The following is a 23,797-nucleotide window of genomic DNA, read 5'->3' on the forward strand; positions in this document are numbered from 1 at the left end:
AAAAATATTGGACACCACAACCAAAGTTTTGATCACTAGCTACTCTTTTTTCTTTTTGTACATAAAAGCAGAATTAGAGAGCAACACAATTTTGACAAAGTCGCCCTCTTTTTTCTTTGTGTAAATCATTGTACAAAAAGGATTATTAGTTCCTTTTTTAAAGGAGGAGTTGGTTTCAGATCTATTCAAGACATCAGTCTAGCTGCTAGTGCTAAAGTTTGGTGGAATTTTAGAACCAAAACCTCTCTTCTCAACAACTTCCTTGAGCTAAATATTGCATCAGTACACATCCAGTTGAGAACAAATGGAAAAAAGGGCAAGCACAAATCTGGAAAAGAATGATGGATTCCAATAAATTGTGTGAACAGCACATTATTTGAAAAGTAGCTACAGGCAATAGATCCTTTTGGTGGGACAACTGGACTGGCAAAGACCCTCTTTCCACCCTTCTTCATCCACACAACAGTCCTAAAAGCACCAGAATCTCTGAATATATGCAGAATGGAGCTTGGAACATCCCAAAACTTCATGAAACAGTTCCTCCTCACATTGCAGAGCACATCCAAGGATTGAAAATATACGATGCTCAGAAGGATTTTGCTATCTGGACACCAGAAGCTACTAGCAGATTCACATGTAAATCAACTTGGAGAAGTTTAAGGAAATTCAAACGAATCTCCTTAACTTCAATGAAAAGCTGGCATTCTAAACTTCCATTTAAAGTTTCCTTTCTTATCTTAAGAATGCTTACTAACAGCTTATCTACTGATGATAATAATGGCAGACTCAAGATTCATGGACCATCTAGATGTCATTGCTGCAAAATGCACAAAGTTGAGACAGTAGAACGCATATTCAAGGAGGGAGAAATTGCAAAGGAGGTCTGGGGTTTCTTCTCAGGAATTTGTGGAATAAACAACAGCAACAACAACAACCATATCAGACCAACTATGATCAACTGGTGGATTCACAAAACTAACAACAAAGTTCAAGAAATGATACTTCAATGCCTTCCTAGCATATTATGCTGGGAATTATGGAAACAAAGATGCACCAGCAGATTTGAAGAAGTCTAACTACCTACCCAGAAAGATCATCCAAAATGTTATACACCGGGTGAAACTGCTCATCCAGATCCAGTTCTCCACCATCCAAATTCAAGCACCTTTTCATCAATACTACTCTACTATTGAGAAGTTGAAGCCCAAGCTTAACGTCACAAGTGTTATATGGACCGAGCCAGAACATCACACATACAAGCTTAACACTGATGGATGCTGTAAAGGCAATCCAGGTAGTGGAGGAGGTGGAGGGATCTTGAGAAATAGTCAAGGAAATATGATAGTGGCGTATGCTGAATACTACGGTAGGTGCACAAATAATCTTGCGGAATCCAAAGCCATCCTGAAAGGATTACAATGGTGTGTTTCAAATAATTATCGACCGGTAATCATTGAATCAGACTCTCAAATGATTAAAGGGATGATCAATGGTGTTGTTGAAATACCGTGGAAGATAAAAGATCTGATTAAGGAGATCAACAAACTCAAAGATCATGGCAACAATATTTTTGTTCATTGCTACAGGACAGCTAACTATTTTGCTGATTACATGGCCAATCTCGGAGAAGAATCCAAAAATGAAGCTTTCTTCATGGAAACTCTAGCACTACCAAATAGAGGTAAAGCTATCTTGAGGAATGATCTCAATAAAGTCCCGGCTTTCAGAATCAAGCCTTACAAGGACTTCACTTTTGCCTAGGAACTGGAATTTGTACACGATGTCCTTTCTAATTCTTTATATTAGCATTTCTGCTACTAACTTAGCTCTGGAGAATCTCTCCAATTTTAGCACAGGACATGGCAATGCCTCTAAGACATTGACAGAGATCTTCTTGTACATTGATGAAATATTCATCCTCCATGTATCTCGTAAGAGGATTGGGAATTTATCCCACCTCTTCACTCTTTTGCTCGATGAAATGAAAAGGACGGGGATAACCTAACCAACCCCCCACCTATGGTGGTTGACAAAAAAATAAAGTTCCTTCTTTAAACAATGTACAGTACTCCAGTGTATTTGGCTATTTGATAGTCTTTAACCCTGAACGATGTCATCCCAGAAAGTGTATACACTTACCCGCCATGTGAATTTTTTTGTCCAAATGGCACGTGTTAGAAATAAAAAATATTTTTGTGCCTTTGGATATTCACTAATTTTTTAAATAATCCTTTTTCGGGTCAAATTTGTAAGAACTTAGCTGGGACTCCATTATTTAGTCTAACTTTTTTTTTTTTTTTTTGACTAAACATAATGGGTTCCAGGAATTATTTTTACAAATTTAACTTGAAAAAAAGAAGAAGAAATAAACCGTTAGAAACAAATAGTCATTTCATCTAAAGAATAAATAAAATAATAAACAATTAGAACTTCATTATTTTCGGCTAAAACTTTCATTTGGATAAGTATATATAATGGGTTTTTAACCAAGTATTTTTTCCAAATTTGATCCGTAAAAGATACATAATTGAAATAAATAGCCATTATGTTTAAAGATCTTCCAATCCAAGCCCGAGGCCAGTCAGATTTGATAGGTAACACTTCTCTAGCTTCAGAATCTGGTTATCCAAAAAATATTTCTCTTTAGCATGATTTTGATGATTATTAATTATATCCTCAGCCAATCTATTCTTTGAACTCTAATATTCACATGTAAACTGAGTATTGTTGAAATATAAAAGAATAAAAAAGTTGTCACTTAGTTAAAATATTTGATATGTTAGAAAAACTGAATAATAGAACTTGAAGTTATTTTGATATGTTCAATTGAAAAATGAAAACTTTAACTAAGAACATCATATATAAAAGAAGTATTAGGTGAGACCGTGAGACACAATCATATTACATGTACCAAATAGCATTAAAATTAATCTCACTATACACTTTACCTACCCAACTAAATTTAGAGGTCCAACTTCACAGGTTCAAGCATATCTACAATATCTAATCAAGTAGGTCTAATAGCCTCGCCATTAATCAATTTAAGCTTGCGTCTTCAAAGTTTTCCGTTATTGAGTTAGCAACTTAGCTAATAAGATCAATTATTTTCAAGAACTTAAGCTTTTTCCTTTAATTTTATAACTTAAATATATTATTTAATAAAATAAATTTATTTGATTTCTGAAAGTTGTGTAGGGCTACACGCACCAAACGTGTGCACAAACTAATTAAAATAAGTGCATAGACCATAAAAGCATTTTACAAAACCTACATGCAACAATTCTGCAATTAGAAGGAAAAGTTGGCCGTTTCACACAACCAATACCCTCTATATAAAGCTATAACGGTCACATTTTCAAGATTTCATTCGAAAAAAAGAAAACTCTCTCTGAGTGTGACAAATTCGCTCTGTGTCTCTCTCATGGCGGACAAGCAAGAATGTTTGTTAAAACTCAATTCACAAACTGAAGAAGAGAAGAAGATTCCAGTGTTTACAGTGTTAAAGAATGGTGGCATCCTCAAGAACATCTTTCTTCTTGACAACCCCACAGCTTCTGTTGATGAATCAAAGCAAGAATTTGAAGAGATATTGGTAGTTGGAAGACACCCAGATTGTAATATTGTATTGGAACATCCAAGTATTAGCAGATTTCACCTCCGCATTCACTCTAATCCTTCTTCTCAATCTCTCTCTGTTATTGATCTCTCTTCCGGTAATTCCTGTTTTCTTGATTCTGTATGAAGTTTTATAAATTTTTTGCATCTTATCATATGTTGATATCCAAATTCTTGACCTCTGGATGGGTCTGGTGGTCAGCATTACAACAGCTTTTTCGTATCAATGTTTCCTGATTTTATTTACCTCTTGACTAGACAAGGATTTTGATGCTTAGGCTTTCTCTGTGTCAGTTTGCTTCAGCATGTTAAGGGTTCTCTGTATAATCTATTGTTTCACATGCTTCATTTCTTTTTGTTAGACATTTGGGGTGTGTTTGGGACAAGGAAAATAAGCGGTTTCTCACTTATTTTCTGTTTGGTAAGTAAATAAAAAATAAAAATATTATCCTGAACATTTATATGTAATCTAGCAGAATACTATGGGGTAAGGTGGGTGTAGGGAGGAGACAATGAACTTGGAAATGTCACTTATGAAAAATGTTTAACCTACTTTCATTAGAGAAGTCATTTTTAAGAAACTTGTATTCCTAGAGAAAAATAATTTCCAAAACACTTTGACCAACCAAACATGGGAAATGAAAAACATTTTCTGGAAAATATTTTCCTTCATACAAAACACACCAGGTGTTGCTCTTTTGCTTTCCTTGATTTGGTTTTGGTTTATCCAGTCAATTGATTTTCTCTGCACATCGTGGTGAATTTCCAGTGAGATCAGATTTCTTTTTGTTGTTTTTATTAAGTTGTTCACTTTGATTTGCTGCTGCTTTAGTCCATGGGTCATGGATTTCTGGCAACAAGATTGAACCAGGGGTTCGAGTTGAGTTGAAAGAGGGCGATAAGATGAAGCTAGGAGGTTCCAGCAGGGAATACATGCTTCAGTGGATTCCCATCAGTCGCGCGTATGATTTGGAGAATCCATTTGTAGCTCCATTAGCTGATGCAGAACCATTGGAAGAAACAGAGGAGAAAGAACATCAGGTAAGCTATTTTATGTATACTATATGTAAAATTTGTGTATACAATATGTATATTATATGTATAGTCTTTTGAGCGGTCCAAAAATGTAATTATATCTCTTTATTTATTGTCTCCACTTGAACTATTATGTTAGCTTATTGTCTAATTTATCATTTTTTATAGGATGAGAGGGGCTTTGCTCTTCAGAATGAGGATAATGATTTGGTGCAGGGTCTAGATTCAACGTTTTCCGATATGCATTTGTTGCCATATGTAAAAAGTTTGACTCCATCAGCTCCGCTGATGCCTGAAGAGATGAAGTCTCCATTTCACTTTAGTGATGAAGAAGTAAACATAAATCCACCTGAGAAAATCCATGGAGAGAGTGAACTCAGTTTGCTGCAGCCTGCTTACGAACCTGACAAAGAAAACAGCACTCAGCGGGCCCTTCTCATCTCGGCAGAGTCCCAAACAGAAAATGCCGATAGTAGTACCCCAGTAAGATCTCAGCAAAGATGTTTGAGCATTTGGTCTAGAAGGGGAAAATGTTCCAGTGTTCAGATTCAAACTGGCAGAGATAGATCAATAATTGAAAAAGTTGACATTGATACTGAAGTTTACTCACTCAATCACGAGAAGGTTGCAATGGAATCAGTTTCAAATGATCCTTTTTCTAGTGGAAACAAGGATGGAGAAGAAGATGCCTTCACTCCAGACAAAGAGAACAATGCTCCTAGTTCCGTGAAAAGCTCGCGTCTTGCTGATGGACAAGCTAAACAATCTATGTTTTCTTCTTGTGTGGATGAGAATGGTGAAGAGAATTTTAATCTGGACAAAGTGGATCTTACCCCAAACACTCATTTGCGAAGGTTAATGAAGAAGATGAGCAGTTTGGAGCAAATTAAGCATCCAAAACCTTTGAGATCTTCCCCAATGAAAGAGATTTCTGATCCCATACTCCATCAAGCTGAAGGTCTTGAATACAACAAGAAAGAGAAGATCGGATCATCTACAATGCTTTCAAATATGAGTAAGATCAGTGAAGAAATTTTTACTCCAGATAAAGGGAAAATGACACCTGATAATTGTTCAATGAGATCGAAACCATTCAAGAAAGAAGACTTGATTGTCAAAGTCCTTGAAGAGCAGAAATCAGCAAGTGTTGCTTCCAGAAATAAGGCTAGATCTGAGATAACCATACTGAAGAACAGAACAGATAGAGTACCACTTCAACCATTGCTTGTGAACAACCCCCCCAAGACCAATTCAAAATCTCCAGTACCGAAAGTCAAGCTGAATGCTAATCCAATCAAGTGTCAAGAAATTATGGAGGCATGCCCATATTCTGTAAGTTCATTGACCTGTTTCTTATTTGAAAAACTTTTTTCTTAAAACAGCACTAGCAGAGATTTCCAATCTGCAGTAATAAGTTGTTAGCTTATGAAAGTAATAGATTTGATTTTAGCCAGACACAGGTTTGCTATCTAACTTTTGTTTCACTATTCTTTTACACTTTATTCAATGAGGCAAGCTTATTGACAAATTGTAAATTTGAGTCTCTTGGATGAACACAATTACACAACCAATGGGAACCTTGAAGATTCCTAATTTATTGTTTAAACAATATCTGCAGTATTAAGTCGTTAGCTTATGAAAGTAATAGATTTGATTTTAGATTGGAGACGGGTCTGCTATCTAACATTTGTTTCACTATTCTTTTACACTTTATTCAATGAGTCAAACTGATTGAAAAATTGTAAATTTGAGTCTCTTGGATGAACACAGCCAATGGGAACCTTGAAGATTCCTAATTTATTGTTTAAACAATATTTGCAGGATAACAATGCCAGGGAAGAAAAACGAAGGTGGACAATGGTAGCGGATACCACCTCTTTGTTAAACAAAGAGTCAAGAAAAGCTTTGCAGCTTTTGGAAGGTCTCAAAGGAACATGCCTGATAATTCCAAGAATTGGTAATGAACCTGGTATTCTTCAGAAAAGTTCATAACATCTTCAAGTATTTCAATAAATTTTCCTATCTAAAACCGCTTTATGTGATCTTTACCTGTTCCTTGATGTTAGTCTTAAGAGAACTGGATTGCATGAAGAGGCGTGCTAGTTTTTTCAGAAGAGCAACAGAAGCTTATGCAGCATTAGAATGGATCGAAAACTGCATGGTAAATGCAAAATCATGGGTTCATGTGCAGAGTTGTGTGGAGGAAACAAGACCAATGGCACCAACTCCTCCTGCTACTGCACCGCCGTGTTTGTTCAGTGAGGAGAATGACATCTTTCCAGTCGGCTCAATTCTATCCTCTCCACATTGGGGTCTACAGGCAATTGTTTCACCCACAGCAGAGGATCATATCCTTGAATGTGCCCTCCTCTTTAAAAGAACTAACAGAAATGGACAACTAGTTCTCCTTAGCAATGATCTTACCATGAAGATCAAGGCCATGGCAGAAGTAAGACCACAACAAAACATTATCCTTTCCTTCCGCATCCCTTCCCCTTCTGGAAACAAAAGAAGAAATTTTTTTCTGCTTGTGCTATGAGCATCAACTGACACTTCATTTTTGTTTATTGATTGGCAGGGTTTAAACTGTGAGACAGCAGAAGATTTCCGAGAGAGTCTGGTGAACCCGTTCTCTGAGAGGTTTCTTTGGAAAGACAGCTCTCCAAGGGGAAGCACTTGGTCGTGTGTGGATGACTTTGTTCTTAAGGAGCCATACTACCTTGGGCCTCTAAAGAAGACATCAACATCAGGGCAAGCGGCAAAAGGCTTGAAGCTGATATTGCTTCATAATTCTCATTATAGGCGGAACTGTTCAGGGAACACAGTTAGCTAGGGAGAGAGAGTTCCCCTTTATCAAAGATGTGGAAGCTGATATTGCTCCATAATTCTCATCATAGGAAAATATGTTCAGCCAGCTGAACCACTTAGCTGAGTCAGTTCCCCCTTCTTATCAAACATTTCGAAGATGAATTCAGATCTTATGACAACATCTAAACCTGTAAATGGCCATTATTTCAATCTTTTGGAACTTCATTTTATAAGTTGAGTGATCATTCAGGCAACCAACTCTCTGTTTTTCATTGCAATGAAATTGATTTTTTATGATTCAGAGATTTCTTTGTGAAATCAGGGTACATTCTAGAAGTATTTGTAAATGCATCTACATCTGCAGTAAAAAAATTCAATGTTAGTTTTCTTTCTTCTTCTTCTTCCATAGTTTTCTGAGGGACACAGCTCAGCACTCGGTACATGGTTATCATCTGATTAGCTCGGCATCTATCCTGATTCTCTTGCGTACATAATTAAGGAGCAGCTTTGTTAATGAAGTCTCTTTGTATTTAAAAGCAGATTAATAGATATCTGTTCTGAATCAAGGATTATCTAGGAAATTTATCTTCCTCTCAACTTCTATAAATAGGCTTTAGATGATTAATTCATTTATTGTTGACTTGCTGCAACTTAGGTAGTTACAAGAAGCAGGGATTATAGACTTGCAAGTTAACAAAACCATACCTCGTCGAGCCAGATATAACATCTTAAAAGCAGTCAAAAAGAGCAGTATACTAAGAGAAAACATCATTTATTCCCAAGAACTAACATAGCAAGAAAACAGACTGCTATATCAAATCAAAGACAAATTCACTTGAGCTATTCCAGTTCTATAAAACCCATATTTTCCCAGCCTTCTGAGGGTAATTACATGAACCCTACAGCAGAAAAAATAATGAGTTTTCCTGGTCCTCAAATGGTGGTCGGAGAAACTCCTGGAGTTCGCTAAGCTTGCTAATTTCAGAGTTCAAAGGTGAGAAATAACTGCCAGGATTATCTGCAGCCCCTTTTACATTCATAGTATTTGTTTGAAGCCCACTGCCATTCTGAACATTTGCCTCAAAACCTATTTTTCCAGCCTCTACAGTTGCTTCAGCGGTTTGGCCTTGATCAGATGTCCCAGCAAAACCTCTGGTTTCATCTACAGGAATTGCAGGTGTGTGTCCTTGGAAAAGGGAAATGTGTCCGAAAAGCTTATCTTTCCTGGAAAATGTTGTCCCACAAGAACAAAGCCATTTATCTTTACCACAATGCTTCTCATGTGTTCTAAGATCTGCAATAACTGAAAATTTCTTCACATTGCACGTCCTACAAGCATATCTTTTCTCACAGTGGGTTCTTCGGTAATGGTTTTTCACACATAAGATAGTCTTTAGTGGCTGAAACTTTTTATGCTCTTTGTTGCGCTTGCAACCAACACAAGGACAGGAATACCTTTTAATAAGCGTCGTCCCAGAGCTAGGTTCCTTTTGAGGCTTTGCAAGAGCAGCTGGAGTTTTGTACTCATCCCCATGACCCCTCATGTGCATCCGCAAGTTGGCATCTCTCTTAAATCCCTTCCCACAAATTGTGCAAAAGTGAGCATGAGGTGCAAGAATTTCCTCTTTCTCCAGCTGCAGAATCTCGTAGGAACCAGGAGGAAGGTTCTCTTCCTCATGGGATTCATCTTCATCCTTCGCCTCATGTTCATCAACAGCATAATTTTGTTCAATGCCACAATCTGATGGGATCGAAATAAGAAGGCGTCATGCGGAAGCCAACAATTGCAAACCTTTAACGACAATAAATCAGATACAAAGAGAACTATACTCAAAGAAACATAATATTTTAATATGGTTAGCACAATAACCTACCTATGAGAAGACTAACATAAAAGAAATTATAAAATATATCAAGAATATAATCTCCCCCTAAACAACACTCTTTAATGACTACCCTGCACTAGTGGAATACTACTTAGACAAGTAGAAAGGCCAACCTAAGAGCGAGGCAAGCCGGGAAGGGGCTGAGACTTATAATTCGAAGACCAAGTCTCCGCTTATTTTAGAAAAAAATCTTTCAAGTACCTATAGAACCAGAAGCGCCCCTTCTTTCAAAGAGAGAAGGACGGGTTATCCACATTTCATTTGATGGTCAGAGGCGAATTGAAAGCTAAGCAGTGGGAATTGGAACAATTGAGCTTATTGCTGGGCTGGTTCTTCAGAGCCAGCAATTAGCTATCGGATTTCGTCCGGCAACTAGAAGAAGATCGCTTCGAGGAAGAAAAAGTGATCGGGAAAAGAGTTGTAGGAAAGCCAAAACTAAAGAAAAGCATTAAAAAAAAAAAAGAATCCACTAATCCCCGTCATCCTAACTCCCAAGCACCCTTTGGATGCTATTGTATTTTTGTACTACGGAAAGATCCTCAATTTATAGAAGTCCAAAGTCTTTTCCTCCAAGAAAAAGATTAGTCAAATATGGTAGAAAATTAGGGCAAACGCTAACACAATGCCCCATTTGATCAATATGATCGGGCTGATCTTCTGCCTTAGTCACATTAAATCTATGTGGTAGAGGTACCTGTTTCAGAAGGAACTACGACACTACCAAACTGCCCGAGTTGCTTCGTAGTTGGGTTAGCGGAGGAACGTGAATGATGATGCTTCACGGTTGGAAGAAGGCTTCCTGCAGTTGATATCAATTGAACAATAATAGAGGTAAGATCAGCTGTTATTAGCTGTTGTTGCTGAATTGAAAGGTCACTTCCCTGAATCTTAGCTAGACTTTTGTGGTCAACAATTAAATGCACCAGCTCCTTCAGTTGATGAATCTTTTGTTCAAGAAAAGACATACTTTTCAGTATAGCTTTTGGATCCCATTCTTGTAATCTGGTAGAATCATGATTTTGACTCCTTTGGTTAACTTGTTCCATGCAAGTGTGTTTTTCAGATGGTTGATTTAGATTTCGAAATTTGTTGCTTAAACCTTATAAGTCTGCTGATCCGGAAATGAGAAAATTTTCCACTTCTGCTAATCCAAAGTGTAGTTAGTGTTTGAGTGGTTAATTGAGAAAATTAGTCAAGAAAATCCTTACAGCCTTTTGAACCGTCTATTCATAATCCCAAATCAAGATATTATACACTTTAAGTGCTCTGAGATATTAAAATTCCTAACCAAATTCATTGAAAACCTATTTTCTCTTTTAGAAGTAACATTTTCAGAGACTAAGTGACAGCATCGCCACCTAACAGTATCCTACCCCCAACAGAAAAGTAAATAGAAATAAAGATCCCAAAAGAATCATTTAACACTCGTGAAATGCTCTGTTAAGTCTTAATATGCACATAAAAACACTTAAAAATCAATCTTTCTCCATAATGATGCCCAGTTGCATGTTGCAAGCTGTTTAGAGACAGAAATAACCAACAAATGAGAAGCATTTGTTTTCACCAAAACATGACAATATCCAGCTACAAACATAATAAATCCACGCATTATATATCCAAGAGATGAAATCCAATCCAATCCAATCAAATTACAGCAAAAGTATTGAAGACAAACCAGATTAAGGATGCTCCTCTTTCTCCTGTTCTAACAAAAGGGAATGAATGGTAAAGGGTCAAAATAAGCAACAGAAGTTTGATGATTGAGGATAGCAACAATGTCAATTCTGGTATTCCCCATGGTGGGATTAATGGACCCCACACGCTTTGTTTGTAAAAAGCTAGCCCTCACCAACTTTGGCTTTTTCTGTAGAAATATTTTGCCATTAATGGACCCACACCACTATCTCTGCTACATGCATGCATGCACAGCTTTCCATCATCCAATTATTCAGCTATGCCTTCATAATACTCTCCATTAAGTTCTCTCAAGCTCTGGCAAGCACAAAGAGGCTTTTTCCAACGGCAGATTGAATTTTAACTTTGTGAGTTACACTTATATTTGCACATATTATATATAGAACTCAACCCAAAGTGGCGTAGCTCAAGTGAAGGATATTAGTATAGAATAAATAATGATAAAAAAAACATCTGAACTATCATTTTTTCGTGAGTTTCCTATATAAATTATCAGGTGTGTGAGTTTTCTATATGAATTATCACCAACTAATAGTTGAGGATGTTTTGATAAATAATTGGTGATCGTAGTTCAGGCAGAAAACTCGTCCACATGATAGTTCAGGTAGATAACTCCCCGAAAAGTGATAGCTCATTTGTGATTTTGACCATTAACTCTAAAATAAAAGGTCATATTGATGTTTTAATTATGTATGTGGATAAGGAAGGTTCAAGAATTATTGGTCTGTGAGGGATGGAGGCCAATCCCACTTTTCTTAGCCATATAAAAGAACCCAAGCTTACTCTGTTTTTGAATACCGGTAGTAACTGTTATGTAAGGTGAATATACCGATAAATTTATCCACGCTCTCTTTAAGGAGATTTAAACCCACTGCGATATAATCTTCACCAGTCCAACAGTATAACTCTGACTTGTCCCCTCCAGGATACAACAGCCCATCAATGTCGTGTGACTCAAAATAATTTTGGACAAGATGTTGAGTCCAAAGCTCTACCAAAATAACATCTTGGAGGCGGATCCAGGATTTAAACTCTATGTGTTCAATCTTAAGATTGTTAGTATAATTTTAAAAGTTCTGGGTTTATGTCTACTATTTATTGTAGTTTTAATAAATTTTTATAAATAAATTTATGTTCCGCGTCGAAAGTTGGGAGTTCAATGCAACCCCACCTAGCAAGCTAGATGTGCCACTGCCTTCCTTCAACATAAAATTACTCTTTTTTATAGTGATTAAGTTGGAAACTTAGATTATTTTCTCTCTCAACTCTCTCTTCTACTACTCCAATGTATATTTTCTACCCAAAGTTAAGGGTGACTTCTATTTATAGGAGAAGAAAGTCATCCTTATAATGAATTGGATGATAAGTATGGTTTAGTGGGATATTAAATTGGTAATAATATAAGAATATGGTGAGTAAAAGGTTAGTGATTACAAATTTTACAAAAGAAATAATTCTCATTATCTTGCTCTAATGGCCATTAACATGAGAGGAGTTACAAGGCAAAATAATGGCCACATTCAACCATTATCACCGTAAGAAATAAATTCACTTGAGCCACTTTTATGGTCACCAACGTGTAGGAGTAATAAGGCAATTTAACAATAACATTTTGCCATATTAAAATGCTTTTTAATCCAATAATCCCCCACTTATTTTAATATTGAAATAAGAAAGTTGTCGCCAATTTTGTTGAAGGGAAACTATTATGCATAATGAAGGTGTGCTCTGCATTAAACCTCCACTTAGTAAAATAGCGATTCCTATAGCAATCCTTACTCCATACAATAGTTGTCAACGTCGTGTGACTCAAATAATTCTGGACAAGATGTTGAGTCCAAAGCTCCACCAAAAAGAACACCTTCCTTTAACATAAAATTACTCTCTTTTATAGTGACTAAGTTGGAAACTTAGATTATTTTCTTTCTCTCAACTCTTTCTTCCACTACTCCAATATATATTTTCTACCTAACACAAAATTAAGGGTGACTTCTATTTACAGGAGAAGAAAGTCATCCTTATAATGAATTAGATGATAAGTATGATTTAGTGGGATATTAAATTGGTAATAATATGAAGAATATGGGTGAGTAAAAGTTTAGTGGTTACAAGTGTTACAAAAGAAACAATTGTCATTATCTTGCTCTAATCGCCATTAACGTGAGAGGAGTTACAAGGCAAAATAATGGCCACATGTACCATTCTCAACATAAGAAATGAATCCACTTCGGTCACTTTTATGGTCCCCAACGTGTAGGAGTAATATGACAATTTAACTATAATATTTTACAATATTAAAATGCTCTTTAACACAACATGTTATAAATGTAGTTGAATGTATATTTGCTTAACCCTAACTTAGGATTATGTTTATATTTGTGGTTTAATCTCTGCTATGATAGTGGATAAATTTCATACCTATAATCCGTCCAATCCGTTCAAAGTTTAATGGGTTGGACAACATTATTATTGACATGCTTGATGCTCTCTACAAGATGGCATGGCTTTGTTTTTTCTTTAGATTTCAGTATCAGTAATTTTGCGCTGGTGATTTTCATGTGATTGTTGAGATAGGTGATAGACTGAAGATGCAGGTGGCTGAACTACTCCCATCCGTCTCATTTTTACGAAGGTGTTTGACCTCACATAAGTTTGAGAAAATAAAATACGTCGAAATTTATGGTTTAAAATAAAATATAAATATTTGTGTGACGATAAATTAATTTATTAAGAGTAAAATTGACAGTTTGAATTTAAATTTTTACTAAATATAGAAATATATCATTTTTTTAACTGATTAAAAAAAATAGTGTCACATAAATTAGTATGAGGGAGTAGTATATTTAATTGATTGAAAATGATCACTATGAAGATGATTACCGAAAAAAAAAACTATACCATTCTGCATTTGGTGCAATCTTCCGAGAAATAAAAATTGCATAGTGTTGTAATGCTGTTACTTTTACTTTATGTTCTTTTTTCTTTTTAATTTTCTACTGCTGTTTTTTAATTTTCTAATTGTGTTCTTTATATTTCTGTATTTACCCAAACGGTCCCACCTTTAATATCATGCATTTTGGTACACAGGGGCGGACCTATGTGTCTTTTCGTAGTGCTCCAGCACCCGTTAAATTCAATATAGACTAGGTATAATTATATAAGAAATATATGAAATTTGAGTATAAATGTTAAAAAAGCACCTTGGAAACGAATAAGACAGATGGGTGCTTAAAGGCTTGGGTGGAAGGATACTTGTATTTAAACCTGTTGGTCAATATTTCATTTTTTATAACAACAATATTAAATATAGTTATCTTTTAATTTCTCCCACAATCCTTAAATTCTGAGGTCAGTACAAATGGTGTTCTTATGGACATACTTCATGCCTGTAGCAAATTTTTTTCTCATGAGGGATTTTGTTGTTGTTGCTTTGGCAAATATAGTAAAGTTTTTAGCAAAATGTACATGTTCAGAAATCCCAATAGTAGTGCCAATCATTGACTATGTCAAATATAATGGAGTCCCATACCTAAATGGCATAAATTTACCACAAATAAATCAAAAGGGTTACTCTTTTCACAATAAACCAAAAGGGGTTATCATGGAGAGGATAACGTTTTACAAAAAAAAAAAAAAATTATCAGATCGGAATAAAAAAAATTGTCAAGCAAAATGTTTACAAAAACGTTGATCACCCAACATTTTACAAACTAATTTTTTTTTTCAGATGAGGTACCTTTTGATTTTTCCCTTTTAAAATTTCAGCGAAGCTTTTTTTTTTTAATTCAAACATAGACCACAAGTCATATAATAATTAACTCAAGCAAATATTCTACCTCTAACCTTTCATACAATTATTTAAAATGGTGGACATAAAAAAATACTAAAAATATAAGTTAATTAAACGCTACATATTATCTGAATAGTAAATGTTAAATAAAGATTTTTTTGTTTTTGTTTTGTTTATGAAGATGAGGTACCTTTTGATTTTTCCCTTTTAAAATTTCAGTGAAGCTTTTTTTTAATTCAAACATACACCACAAGTCATATAATAATTAACTCAAACAAATATTCTAACTCTAACATTTCATACAATAATTAAAAATGTGTTTTATAATATGTGAACATAAAAAAAATACTAAAAATAGAAGTTAAATAAACGTCACACATTATCAGAATTTTCAATGTTAAATTAAATACGTAATTAATAACCACAAGACATATTATATATTTATTATAATAAAGACAACAACATATTCTTGGAAGATTGTATAAGGAAACAACGATCGTACAACTTAGGAAAAAAACATAAAAATCAACAAGTAATAACAACTACTGATTTCTGTCGGGGTAGCGTGCAAGCAAACAGGTCATAACAAGAATCGATGTCCTGATAGAAATCAGTAGTTGTTGTTGCTTGTTGGTTTTTATGTTTTTGCCTAAATTGTTGTTTTCTTATGTAATCTTCCAAGAATATGTTATTGTCTTTATTATAATAAATATATAATATGTCTTGTGGTGTTTAATTACGTATTTAATTTAACATTTACTATTCAGATAATATATGACATTTATTTAACTTATAGTTTGAATATTTTTTTATATTCACATATTAGAAAACACATTTTAAATTGTTGTATGAAAGGTTAGAGTTAGAATATTTGTTTGAATTAATTATTATATGACTTGTGGTGTATGTTTGAATTAAAAAGAAGCTTTACTGAAATTTTAAAAGGAAAAAATCAAAAGGTACCTCATCTGGAAAAAAAAAACTTTAGTTTGTAAAATGTTGGGTGACAACGTTTTTGTAAACCATTGGCTTGACAATTTTTTTTATTCCGATCTGACAATTTTTTTTTTTCATAAAACGTTGTCCCCCCACGATAAACCCTTTTTGATTTATTGTGAAAAGGGCAATCCCTTTTTTTTTTTGGGGGGGGGGGGGGGGGTAAATTTATGCCATTTAGGCTCCGGACTCAAATATAATGCAAGACAAACTGAATGAGCCAGATCATTCACTGTAAATTTATAACATAAAAACTATAAAGAAAAAACTTTAACTGAGATAAATTAATTTTATAGGCCTCGAATTAATCCTTTTTGAATGAAGTCAAGAATAGTCCAAGGGATACATCAATATTCAATATAAAAGGATATTCTAACTTAATTACCTTTTCCCCCATTTAAAAAGAGACATTTAATTTCCATAGGGTTGAATCCTAACAGGGAGGCCATTGGCAGGAACAGGTGAAGCTTGGTAAATAATCTCTTCATTTGGAACCAATTTCTCTAACTTGAATTTGGTGACCACATTATGCATAAACACTAGAATTTCCAATCTTGCATACTCTTTTCCTGGACACATTTTTGGTCCCCCTCCAAATGGTACAAAAGTGTATGGTGCTGGCCCACTCCCTTCAAATCTACAAGGGTCAAACTTTTCTGGCTCTGGAAAATATTTTGGATTTGTGTGTGTTGAGTACACATTCCAAAATGTCTGTTCATTATAAAATTACATAAATAATTAGAAAAAAAATCACTGCAGCCTTATGAAGAAGGATAAACTTGCTATGTTGCTCGAATTGTTCAATAATATTATTGAGTGCATGTCAGATTTTCCAAAGTAATGCTATTTTGGAGAATTTGAACACGGATAAAATATTATTTTTGAAGAATCCAAGCAACATAGATAGCATGCATGCGTTTTATATGAGGAAAAACATTTTTCAAAAAATAATTTTATTCCTTAAAACAAATCTCGGAAAATGCTTTCTGGTGCTCACTTGGAGAGCGAAAACTTTTTTTTTTTTAGAAAAGATTTATTGAAGCTAATAATATTAACAAATTAGATAGTGTTTTTGACGTATTTTGTTGAATATTATAGAATGAAACGAATATCTAAGTGTTGGTTGGCACAATAATATGAAGTGAAGAGTTGACATAATTGTAAAAGAAAATTACTTTCACAAGGGATGGAAGTCGTCGTTCCCCACCACCTACCACCCACAACCCCAGAGAGGGAGTCAAAATTTAAAATTTGTGGATTTGAGATTCTAATTTTTTAAAATTATTGGGTTCTAAATTAATAATTTGTATATATTTGACAAAAAGTTCAGTACAGATACATAGTTCGAACTAAATCTACTGGGTTCAGCTGAATCCACACCTAAAAGGCTAGCTCCGCCCCTGACCACCCCTCACCCCCCACCCCCACACCAACCGTGCACACACACGTGAAAAATGTTTTCATTAAAAAAGAATTTTTTGGCATCCAATTATGTCATCAGAAGATGACTTATTTTCTACTAACAATAAATTTTAAAAGAATATTTTTCCTCATGCCAAACACAATTAGAAGGAAACTTTTGCTTGATATTAATAATTTGACAGGTTATATAATATGGAAAGTAAGTACTCTAAATAAGTTGCTAAAATACCTTCCATCCCTTTGGAATAGTAAATCCTCCAAATGTGAAGTCAGTAATGGCCTCTCTAAAACCACCTTGACCAGGTGGCATTAGCCTTAAAGCTTCACATGCTACATTCCAAGAATACTTCATTTTCTGGATGTCATCCCAATTTAGTAACTCTCCTCCAGCTTTTGATTTTGCAATTTCCATTTGTTCTATTGAAAACAAGAACAAAAGAAAAAATGGAAGACCAAAAGGATAAGTAAATCCTCAGAACAAACGACAAATACATTTAAAGAGCCGTTTTTTTTTATAAAGGGTATTTAATTTCTTTTTTTTTTGATATATTATAGTGCTGGATTGCTAACAAGTAAAGAGAGAAATCCGGATATAATCGGACTCCAATGTAAATACTGAACACCGGATGAGAAACAAAAAAAAAAAAGAGTTTTTGTCGAATGGAATATTTGAATTTAACTTATATTGATTGACAACATAAAGAAAGATTTTTTAAACGCTCAAAGCAAGTTAAATAAAAAAGAGTTTAAGTTCAAATATAGAAAGTTAAATTAAAAAAAGGAGTTTAAGTCATGAACTATAAAAAGATATTTACCGTATATAATTATGTCACTTAAAAGATACTTACAAATAAATTATTATGTTATGCATCACTTGTTAACTTCATAAAAAGTTAACTAAATTGATATCACACGTTAAATTACACTATCAATACATACAATAAGTGCGATTTAATTAAAAAAATTACTATGAATATATATATATATATATATATATATATATATATATATATATATATATATATATATATATATATATCATCGGTGTAATTCAACATATTATAATAAGTTACTTACCATTTGTTCTAGGTTACCAATCAATTACTCAAGAGAAAACTGGAATTACCAACAATAAAGTTGGTTGGTAAATTGGGTTAGCAAGCGATTACCAACGAATTTGGATCTGTTGCTATATTAACAACAGCTATGAAATCAGTTAGAGCTACCCGTAATTGTATTCTAAGTGATCTGATTGTTACACAATCTGATGTATAAAACTAATTAATTATAACACATAACTAAAACAATAAAAGAATTATTACCTTTATAAACCTCGTTAAAGATTTTGGGAAGCTCAGCAAGATATTTCAAGACAAAAGTAATTGCACCACTTGTAGTATGATAGCTTGCAATTAGCAATCCCATAATAATGTTGCAAATATCTGCATCATTCATCAATTGTCCATTTTCATCACTAGAACTCATAAGTCGAGACAACAAGTCATTGTAATTTTTCTCATTATTCTTTTTCTCCATCGTCTCCTTCTTCCTCTCTCTAATAACCCTCAAAAACTCTTCACGAACCATTTTTCCGCCTTTTATCGCTCGATTATAAGGCGTACCAGGAAAATTAATTGGCACGGAGTACATCCCCGACGTGACAAGAACGAAGGGGTCCAATAACTTTTTTACGTGTCGAAAATCCTCTATTGATAGGAATAATCTGCAAGCTAAGGTGAAAGTGTATTTTTTGGCTAGAGGGTAAATTTTGACTTCCTTGAAAGGGAGCCATTCTTGGCTCAAGTGATCGCGAGCCATGGAATCCATAAAAGGGATGAATTGTTTGAGATTTTCGGGTTTGAGAATTTCGTGAAGGATCACGCGATTTATGATAGCAAATCTTTTGACAGTATTTTGGGATTGAGTTGGGCACATCAGTGGCTTGGTGAAAGACTGTGGCCACCATGTGCCGAGAAGTTTGTTTTCATTTGAAAACAAGAACTTATTACCACTTGATCCACAGAAAACGACGATTTTTTCACCTAAGAGGGAGGTTTTAAAGACTTGTGAGGAGTGTTTTTTCATTCTTTCATGGATGAATTTCTCAGGGGATGAAGCCATGTCCATGTTTTCCCCAAGGATTGGCCATCCACTTGAGCCTGGTGGAAGATTTGTGTGTTTGTTGGAGTAATTGCCTTTGAGGATGACGAAGATGAGATGGAGAGAAATGTAAAGAAATGCAAATGCTAGTGAAAAAAGAATAAAGAGATCCATTGTTTAGTTCAATTTCTCCCTATTTCTTTGAGATAGTGTTTCTTCTCATAAAAAAAAATATATCAAAGGACTATATATATTGGAAGAAGAAACCTCCACCCTACAACACCTTGTTGGGGGTGATGGAGAGTTGGATTGTGTGTGTAGGATTGTGAGAATCTACCGCTTCTATTTTTTTGGTAAATACGCTCATGTGGGGCAAGTTCATAAAATAGTCGATTTTGGTATCATTATGAATAGTATAACTATAGTGTATAAACATTTGCAAGTTTGGCCGCTTTGAGACCAAGGGCATACACGACTGAAGTCGCAAATGTTTGCGTTTGGAGTTTGGCAGCAAAATTCAGCACATAGTTGTCCCAATACATCTGGGTACTCAAAGTGTGACCTATGATTAACGATAACAATAATTATGTCTTAATCCAGCATAAGTTGAGATCAACTATATGAAATTTGACTGACCATATTGTTGTCCTTAACCTGCAATTGAACTAATAAAATCAACATATATTGGTAAATATAAGGCTTGGTTTTATTTCTCTTGTTACTAATTTTGCAAATATATCGATTGAATTGAATAAGGAAGAAATTGCACGAACTTCCCTTCAAATTGGCTGGTCTTTAATTTTTTTCCCCTTCAAATGGACTGGTCTTTAATTTTTCCCCTTTAGCAAAAAATTGTTTGTATGTTTCGGCTTTTCTTTTTCTTAGGAAAGGAAATTGCATAAATCAAAACGGAAATTAGAAGTTGTTACAGTTAAGGACTGATCTGTTGGATGCTGTCCCTAAGTAGTTTTTGCGAAACATAAGGTTGGATGGTTTGGACCGGGTTGGTTCGGATTTTTTAAACATCAAATCAAACTAATTGTATCGGGTTTTTAAATTTATACACCAAACCAAACCAATAAAATTCGGGTTTTTTTTCAACCTCGTATTTTCTCGGGTTATTCGGATTTTTTTTTTTGGGAATAGTCTTGATACAAAACTTATAATTTTTACTTCAAATATTTCTTTAGTCCTAGTAAGATATAACTATGTAATTAAGGTGTTTCATAAGAAAATAACACAAAATGTGAGAAGAGTGATGATATTGTATTAAAATATTCAACAAAAGATAATAAAATCAGTTAAAATAAATATTGCTAATTAATAAGCCATAAAGAAAATGACCATAATCTAAAAATACTAAGTCATGCTAAAATAAGTACGGCTAATAAGTATTAATTACATGACAAGAAAAAAAACATAAATTATGTATTTTCACTCTCTAAACCAATTATGCAACACTAAAGAATAGATATCCAACATTATTGTCGTTCCTAGTGGTAAATTGAATTTTTTTTGTTAGTATTAGTGTTGAGTTGGTTTTTGTTTGGACTTTATATGAGTTACTAACATTCATAGGATATAAAACTTATTCACATTCAAAATTCTAAGTTCAAGCTTGAATAATATGATAATAGATAAAAATAAAACTACGGAAAAATTTAAGAAATATTTATAAATTACATTACAAATAAATATTTTTATGTATAAAATATTTTTAAAATTGAATACATATAATGTCGGGTTGGTTTGGTTCGGTTTGATTTTTTTTTGCTCAAACCAATACTGATCGTTTTTTTTAACACCAAACCAAGTCAAACCAAATCATTAGTCGGGTTTTTTTTTCGGTTTGACTCGGTTTATCGGTTTGGTACGGTTTGTCGATTTACTTTGTACACTCCTATCCACCTCCCTGGCTAATTTGAGTCCAGATTGCATCAGAATTTTAATAGGTGATGTGCAACTGCATTGGCTTCACGGTATACGTGGACTATGGTTGTATGTAGGGGTGTGCACAGAAACATATAAACCGCACCAAACCGACAATCCGAATCAAACCGAAAAAAAAATCTGACTAGTGGTTTGGTTTGACTTGGTTTGATTTTAAAAATAAAAAACTCGACCACCATTGGTTTAGTTTTAACTAAAAATAGTCAAACCGAACCAAACCAACCCGACATTACATGTATAGAATTTCAAAAATAATTTATACATAAAAATATTTATTTATAATGTAATTTATAAATAGTTCTTAAATTTTTTCATAGTTTTTTTATCTTTTAACATATTATTTGAAGCTTGAATTTAGATTTTTGAATAGTCCAATAAATTTTATAGCCCATAGATGTTAGGAACTCAAATAAAACCCAACAAAAATCAAATCAATATTAATGCTAACAAAAGAAATTCAATTCTAACATTAGGAATGACAATTATGTTGGATATCTATTTTTCAATTTTATATTGGTTTAGACAGTGAATATATATATAACTTAATAATATTTTTTCTTTAATGTTTAGTCATGTTTACAACGGAATGGTATACAAAGTCAACAGATCTCAATGAATACAATAGGATTTATGGCTACACAAACTGTTGAGAACAAATTAGCCGTACTTAGTTTAGCATGATTTAGTACTTTTAAATTAGGATCCTTTTCTATATGTCTTATAAATTAGCCGGACTTATTATAAAATGACTTCTACTTTTAGATTATGATCATTTTATTTTATGCGATTTCAATTCATTGCTTTTTTTGCTGTTGAATATTTTAGTACAATATCTCCCAGCTCATATTTTGTGTTATTTTCTTAAAAAATATCATAATTAGATAACTGCATCATACTAGGACTAAAGAAATATTTGAAATACAAGTTATATATTTTGTATGAAGACTTTATAGGAACCCGAGCAATCCGAGAAAACTCAACTTTTGTTGGTTTAGTTTGATTTATAAATTTAAAAATTCGATGCAATTAATTTAATTTGATATTTATAAAATCTAAACTAACCCGATTTATGTACACCCTACTCATATGTCCCATTGCTACTATTATGAACCTGCAGTCATTTAACAAGCTTAAGTAAGCATTATTTTGCGATGATGGTTTTAGGATACTAACCAATACCTGTGAGTTTGTTTCTATTACCGATGGAAAGAGATTCTTAATATAGACGAGTAAATATCTCAAAAAGTCATTCAACTGTAAGAAATTATGTATGAAAGTCATTTAATTTTAATTATTTTGTATCAATAAAATCACTCACACTCAATTTGTCATCAAGAAAATATGACATGGCAAAATAAATTAATATTTTATTTCATGTAAACATGGACCCCATAAATATAATAAAATTAAAGAATACCTATATCTTATACCCAATCCATCCACCCACCCACAAATCAAAATCATAATTTCTTTTGCTCTTGTAGATAATTTACCATCATGTCATTGTTGGATTTAATCTGGATTTAGTTTTCCTTTTTGGAGTCAAATTTGGTCATGAATGTATGGAGCTGGACTTGAACATTTGAGCTAGCAGATCTTTTCAATTTTAAATATTCCTATTCTGTGGAAGCTATTACCTCGTCCGAATTATTTTTCTTACATTCTCCTCTTAAATGCATAACTAATAAATTTATTAGACCATGATTAATGAACTCTTAAATAACTTTAACATATAGGTCAAAAAGATAAATTCTCCATTATTAACTTGGTCATTTCAATTCTTTTGCAAGTTTAATGAGACGTTTTGGTTTTTCTGTTGTAAAACAAAGGTAGCTGCAATTTCTTAATGACACGGTGATAAATTATCTCCAAGAGCAAAAGAAATCACGATTTGATTTGTGTGTTGGTGGGTCGGGTATAAGTTATAGGTGTTCACTAATTTTTATTTTATTTGTGGGGTTCATGTTTATATGGCATAAAAAATTAACTTATTTTGCCATGTCATATTTTTTTGATGACAAACTTAGTGAGTGATTTTATAAGATGTTTGTTCGGTTGCCCCTTTTTTTCAAAGTAGATGGGCATTTTTGACCCTTTCCCCTTAATTAATAGATGTTTGTTCGATTGCCGTTTTAATTATTCTCTCGATATGTATTGATGGATAGAGTGGTGTAATTATAGATGTTATGATTCCTATTGATCCAAATCTGCTATAGGGATGAATGAAATCGATTGAGAGGATGTGCATCTAAAGTAGTGTTTTCGATTTTAAAAAATGTTCTATTATTACCTATGTTAATATCCAATTTTGACTCTCCTTTCTTCCAATTCATTCTATTGGGCATCTTAATTAAGAATGAATCAAATTATCTTATTTTCATTATTATTAATAATGTTGTTGTTGTTCTTATTATTACTACTACTATTCCTCCTCCTCCTCATATAATATATTTTAGAAGCAATATGAGAAAGGATGGATTTCCTAAACAAAAGTTGGCTA

At 33.6% G+C, this 23,797-nt stretch overlaps 3 protein-coding genes across 5 annotated transcripts; 1 reads left to right on the forward strand and 2 right to left on the reverse strand.

Annotated features, from left to right (window-relative positions):
- Positions 1–3,279: 3,279 nt before the first annotated feature.
- On the forward strand, positions 3,280–7,759 carry LOC132644047 (FHA domain-containing protein PS1-like). Of its 3 annotated transcripts, none has more exons than XM_060360602.1 (6): positions 3,280–3,713; positions 4,448–4,656; positions 4,867–5,982; positions 6,472–6,619; positions 6,717–7,099; positions 7,229–7,759. In XM_060360602.1, the coding sequence occupies exons 1-6, from the start codon at positions 3,422–3,424 to the stop codon at positions 7,481–7,483; spliced, it is 2,403 nt and encodes an 800-aa protein (XP_060216585.1). In that variant the 5' UTR covers positions 3,280–3,421; the 3' UTR covers positions 7,484–7,759. The 3 variants fall into 3 exon arrangements, with proteins under 3 accessions (XP_060216585.1, XP_060216576.1, XP_060216578.1); XM_060360593.1 differs by having other exon boundaries at positions 3,283–3,713; positions 4,819–5,982; XM_060360595.1 differs by having other exon boundaries at positions 3,290–3,713; positions 4,819–5,982; positions 6,472–6,607.
- A 452-nt stretch (positions 7,760–8,211) lies between these two features.
- LOC132644059 (protein SENSITIVE TO PROTON RHIZOTOXICITY 1-like) lies at positions 8,212–11,341 on the reverse strand. The gene is made up of 3 exons (XM_060360613.1): positions 11,020–11,341; positions 10,039–10,485; positions 8,212–9,199 (listed from the first exon to the last, which is right to left on the reverse strand). Exons 2-3 carry the CDS (start codon positions 10,388–10,390, stop codon positions 8,358–8,360), a joined length of 1,194 nt encoding a protein of 397 aa, XP_060216596.1. The 5' UTR covers positions 10,391–10,485; positions 11,020–11,341; the 3' UTR covers positions 8,212–8,357.
- A 4,765-nt stretch (positions 11,342–16,106) lies between these two features.
- On the reverse strand, positions 16,107–19,582 carry LOC132615813 (beta-amyrin 6-beta-monooxygenase-like). Its single transcript, XM_060330423.1, has 3 exons — positions 18,570–19,582; positions 17,477–17,664; positions 16,107–16,536 (listed from the first exon to the last, which is right to left on the reverse strand). The coding sequence occupies exons 1-3, from the start codon at positions 19,519–19,521 to the stop codon at positions 16,237–16,239; spliced, it is 1,440 nt and encodes a 479-aa protein (XP_060186406.1). The 5' UTR covers positions 19,522–19,582; the 3' UTR covers positions 16,107–16,236.
- Between the last annotated feature and the right edge of the window lie 4,215 nt (positions 19,583–23,797).

This window comes from Lycium barbarum, chromosome 1 (genome assembly GCF_019175385.1).
Source record: "Lycium barbarum isolate Lr01 chromosome 1, ASM1917538v2, whole genome shotgun sequence".
Classification (NCBI taxonomy): domain Eukaryota; kingdom Viridiplantae; phylum Streptophyta; class Magnoliopsida; order Solanales; family Solanaceae; genus Lycium; species Lycium barbarum.

Coding starts and splice junctions, on each gene's coding strand:
- LOC132644059 (XM_060360613.1), bottom strand. CDS start 10,390: ATGGAACAAGTTAACCAAAGGAGTCAAAATCATGATTCTACCAGATTA. Junction 9,200..10,038: donor CGTAGTTCCTTCTGAAACAG/GTACCTCTACCA, acceptor CGATCCCATCAG/ATTGTGGCATTGAACAAAAT.
- LOC132615813 (XM_060330423.1), bottom strand. CDS start 19,521: ATGGATCTCTTTATTCTTTTTTCACTAGCATTTGCATTTCTTTACATT. Junction 17,665..18,569: donor CTTTAACGAGGTTTATAAAG/GTAATAATTCTT, acceptor TGTTTTCAATAG/AACAAATGGAAATTGCAAAA. Junction 16,537..17,476: donor CTATTCCAAAGGGATGGAAG/GTATTTTAGCAA, acceptor TATAATGAACAG/ACATTTTGGAATGTGTACTC.
- LOC132644047 (XM_060360593.1), top strand. CDS start 3,422: ATGGCGGACAAGCAAGAATGTTTGTTAAAACTCAATTCACAAACTGAA. Junction 4,657..4,818: donor CAGAGGAGAAAGAACATCAG/GTAAGCTATTTT, acceptor CATTTTTTATAG/GATGAGAGGGGCTTTGCTCT. Junction 7,100..7,228: donor AGATCAAGGCCATGGCAGAA/GTAAGACCACAA, acceptor ATTGATTGGCAG/GGTTTAAACTGTGAGACAGC.